The sequence below is a fragment of the Morone saxatilis genome, unplaced genomic scaffold (genome assembly GCF_004916995.1).
Source record: "Morone saxatilis isolate NCDOM2014 unplaced genomic scaffold, NCSU_SB_2.0 Contig18, whole genome shotgun sequence".
NCBI classification, from domain to species: Eukaryota; Metazoa; Chordata; class Actinopteri; family Moronidae; genus Morone; species Morone saxatilis.
Window position 1 is genome coordinate 8,155,032 of NW_023339740.1, and position 3,514 is coordinate 8,158,545.

Consider the following 3,514-nt stretch of genomic DNA (forward strand, 5'->3'; position numbering starts at 1 on the left):
AAACTAATTTAGCTTGAGTATCAGCTCAAATAATCACAATTACTTGATAAAAATCTCCACAGAGAAGCAAATATTTGCAATAGGAACGTCTGACAATACATTTTATATTTAACAAGTGAATTTTAATAAGATTTGTATTTAAATGTAATAACTTGAATCGAATGAAATAATGACAAAATGACACCAGTATTTCATGTAAAAGTCTTTCATGTAAAAGGTGCAGCCAAGACAGGCCTCTCTGTTCTGAACAGCACGCATGCGCTCATTGTAATATTGCTGCCTTCAAGTGCTCTTTGAAGGCTCCGATATTCAAATCTTTATAATTTTGTCCCAACTCAGTACCATGGAAATGTTGCACTATTCTGGCAGTTGCTCTAAAAAAAGTGTTCATTTGTCATGTAGGCAGCGGTGTGAAAAAAAGTGAGATGATAATAATAATAAAATTACATCACATATAGTGATTATAATACAATTAAATTGATGGATTGGTTATGTATTGTTGTCAGAGCGTTTAAGAATCTATGTTGTTGTTTTTTAAGTAGCTGTCATTCAGACAAATACCGTGTAAATGTATCTGATTCAAAACATGGCTAAATAAGAATTAGTTTTATAAGTGGACTGAAGTTAAAATTAGAATTTTTTAAAATCAAAGTAAGTTCAGAAATTAAAATAAAAAGATGCATAAATATTATATGTTGTTTGATCACATACAATGAGATCACACGTCAGGGATTACGGAACATTTCCACTTGTATCTATTGTTACACACTGACATGGTCGTTGGCTCGTTCATGTGAACTCATCAGAAACTTTCCCACTGCACTTGAATGTAGCACGAACAGCAACACACTCCCAGCGTCAGAGCAGAGCCCAGAGTGCACGAGAGCGTCGTACCTGGTTCACGGGCCGAGCGCGGTCTCAAACACCGAGAAAGTCTCACGGCTGGATACGGAGAGAGGAGGGAGGACTCGTTGTTAACCGGACAAAAGAGAAGAAAACAGCCATTTAGAGTGAGTTACAGAACAACTCAGAGGATTTAATAAGTGGACCGGAGACGTGAGTGGGACCGTGGCAGATGTGAGATGACACCGATAAAGGAGGATTAAACTGCAGGGATGTTAAGAAAATGATGGAAGCAACACACACACAGTAAGGAGCAAGTTCAGAGCACAAGGGAATGGCTTGATTTGTCACCCGGAGAGAGCGGCGGGACAACACTGTCAGAGGCACTCATGTTTCTGTGGAAGAGAAACAAAGTTTGCTGCGCTTCACTCGGATACAAGTCTACTTTCTGAGAGGCATTTCTGCCCTGACTATTTCTTATCCCAGTGGCAGAGCCAGACTGTTTTGGTGTGGGCTCATAAACTGTTCACCATGTCCAAACCCGTGCTAAAGAAAAACCACTGGACCTCCAGAGTGAACGAGTGCTCCGTCTCTAAAAATGCCCGTGGTGACTTGAATGTGGCACTGCGCGGCGGCGCGGAGAACGGAGAGTTCGCCTACATCGGGCAAGTTAACGAGGATGTCGTGGTTTACAAAAGTGGAAACTTAACTGAAGGGGAACTGCTGCTGGAGGTGGAGAACCTCTCGATTTCCGGATTACCTTTGTATGACATTCAGACAGTAATAAAGAACTGCAAAGGTCCCGTCAGGTTGAAAACTGTCAGGCAAGGTAAGGACATTGGGGGGAGAGAGAGGCAGCGGCACGCGCAAAACTCCGTTCAAACTTGTGCCCTTTAATGTGGTCCAGTGTCCTGAAAGAGGACAGGGGTTGGGAAATGTATGCCAAGCCTTGTATCGAAACAGAAGGATGCACCCTTTAATTCGGCAAACTTAAAAGGTACAACATCAATCAAAAGTTGATCAAAATTGAAACGTGTCACCAAATTGGCTTTGCTTCCAGAGATGAGTAGTGTGGAGTTGGTAATATGTTGAAATATGTTCTGCCAGGTGAAATATTGTGTTACTGAGCTGATTTGGCTGCCAAAACCCGACAAAGTCATGTTACACCTGTCGATGAGCCATGCCGCCTTAAATTGACAGATTTTTGAATGGAGTTTGGCGTGTATTTTTCTTTTTTTTTGGGGGGGGTGGAAACAATATACGTAGCTTCACACATAAACAGCTTTAATCTCCTTTCCAACCCTTTTAAATTATTCACGTGTGTAAAAAGATTCTAAATAATGTGTCTGTTCATGTCATTTTAGTTGACTGTCCCATCATATGGTGAACAATACAGTCAACTCCTAAAATATTCTAATAATTATATTAATTATAATTAGGCAAAACTTTCACTTCATGTAGAAACACCAAGTGACACCATGAGATATGATATGCAACCACATGTGAGAAGGTCAGTTTTCCCCTAAATGTTCAGTACACCAGACACATTATATGAAATAAAGAAGTCACCATTCATCGACGTAGGTAAAGTCTCAGTTGGCCCGTGTCCTTTGTGGCTGCGCCGGTTATGGCTTTATCTATCAGCTGAGTCCTCAAACAGGCTAGACTGGCAACACTTCTCTAGCACCTAACAAGAATGTGAACACCAGACACCGAACATCAGGCCAGTGCGGCTGGTCTGGCTAGTTCATGGTCAGCTTGACTCAGCGGGGCTGGGCAGTTTGACAGTGAGCCACTCTGACAGGCTCCCAGCATGGCAAAGCAGACTGCTGAAGGGATGCTCGGAGCCTGCCTGGGCCACGCTAACTTCCTGTAGAGACAGACAAAAAGAGCAGCAACTCTTCAAGGACAATTTCACATATTTATAACCTGTGACTGTTGCCAGCAATATAGGCCCTACATGTACAAAGGAAGAAAAATGCCCTCGGCACTGATATGGATGAATGCGCTAGTTCTTCCAGTGAGTAAAGAGTGGAATCTTGTCCAATACAGCCTGTGAACAAAGGCACTCTGCGATAAGTTGGTGAAGTATCTTTATCAGTAGAGTGAAGGAGAAAACCTTCAGCTGAATGTGTAAATATGTGTTTGGGATGAGGAGCATCGGGGCTAATGGAAAACGTGGTCCAGCTCTGACAATCCCAGAGGCATACCAGAGGCCACACATGTATATAGCTTGGTTTAATTTGTTTATAGTCGTGCTGAGCAGTTGTGTGCTCTGAAGTGCAAACAAACTAAATTAAACACACACTGCCTTTACAGCAGTTCCTCCTCTCTGGAGGTTTGTTCACCAGTCACCTACTGTAGTTTTTGCATTGAATGAAAGGCTTCAGACTTTTGGCTCTCTATTGCTACATTTTGTCCAATTTATCTAACAGAAATAGTCAGCATGTAGCCACTTTAATGTAACGTTGTATTAAAAAAAAAATCAAAGAACAAATAGAACAAACTAAAGTAAATCAATGTCATTTAATTTAAAGGTCCAGTGTGTAGGATTTAGTAGCACTACGGTGGCTGCAAATAATGTGAACGCCCCAATCTGGAGCCAGTGTTTGTGTGTGACGTCACCGAATTCAATAAGCCATTTTCACAGCCGACAGTGTCATGGTAGGAA

The 3,514-nt window shown here is 41.7% G+C and overlaps 1 protein-coding gene across 2 annotated transcripts in view; it reads left to right on the forward strand.

The window, feature by feature from the left end:
* Nucleotides 1-866: 866 nt before the first annotated feature.
* Nucleotides 867-3,514, forward strand: part of magi1b (membrane associated guanylate kinase, WW and PDZ domain containing 1b) — a gene marked incomplete at its 3' end in the record, with an annotated part of 122,798 nt that continues 120,150 nt past the window's right edge. For both annotated transcript variants that reach the window (XM_035662123.1, XM_035662124.1), the window contains 1 exon segment: nucleotides 867-1,672. In XM_035662123.1, the coding sequence (XP_035518016.1) occupies nucleotides 1,375-1,672 (298 nt within the window). In that variant the 5' untranslated portion in view covers nucleotides 867-1,374.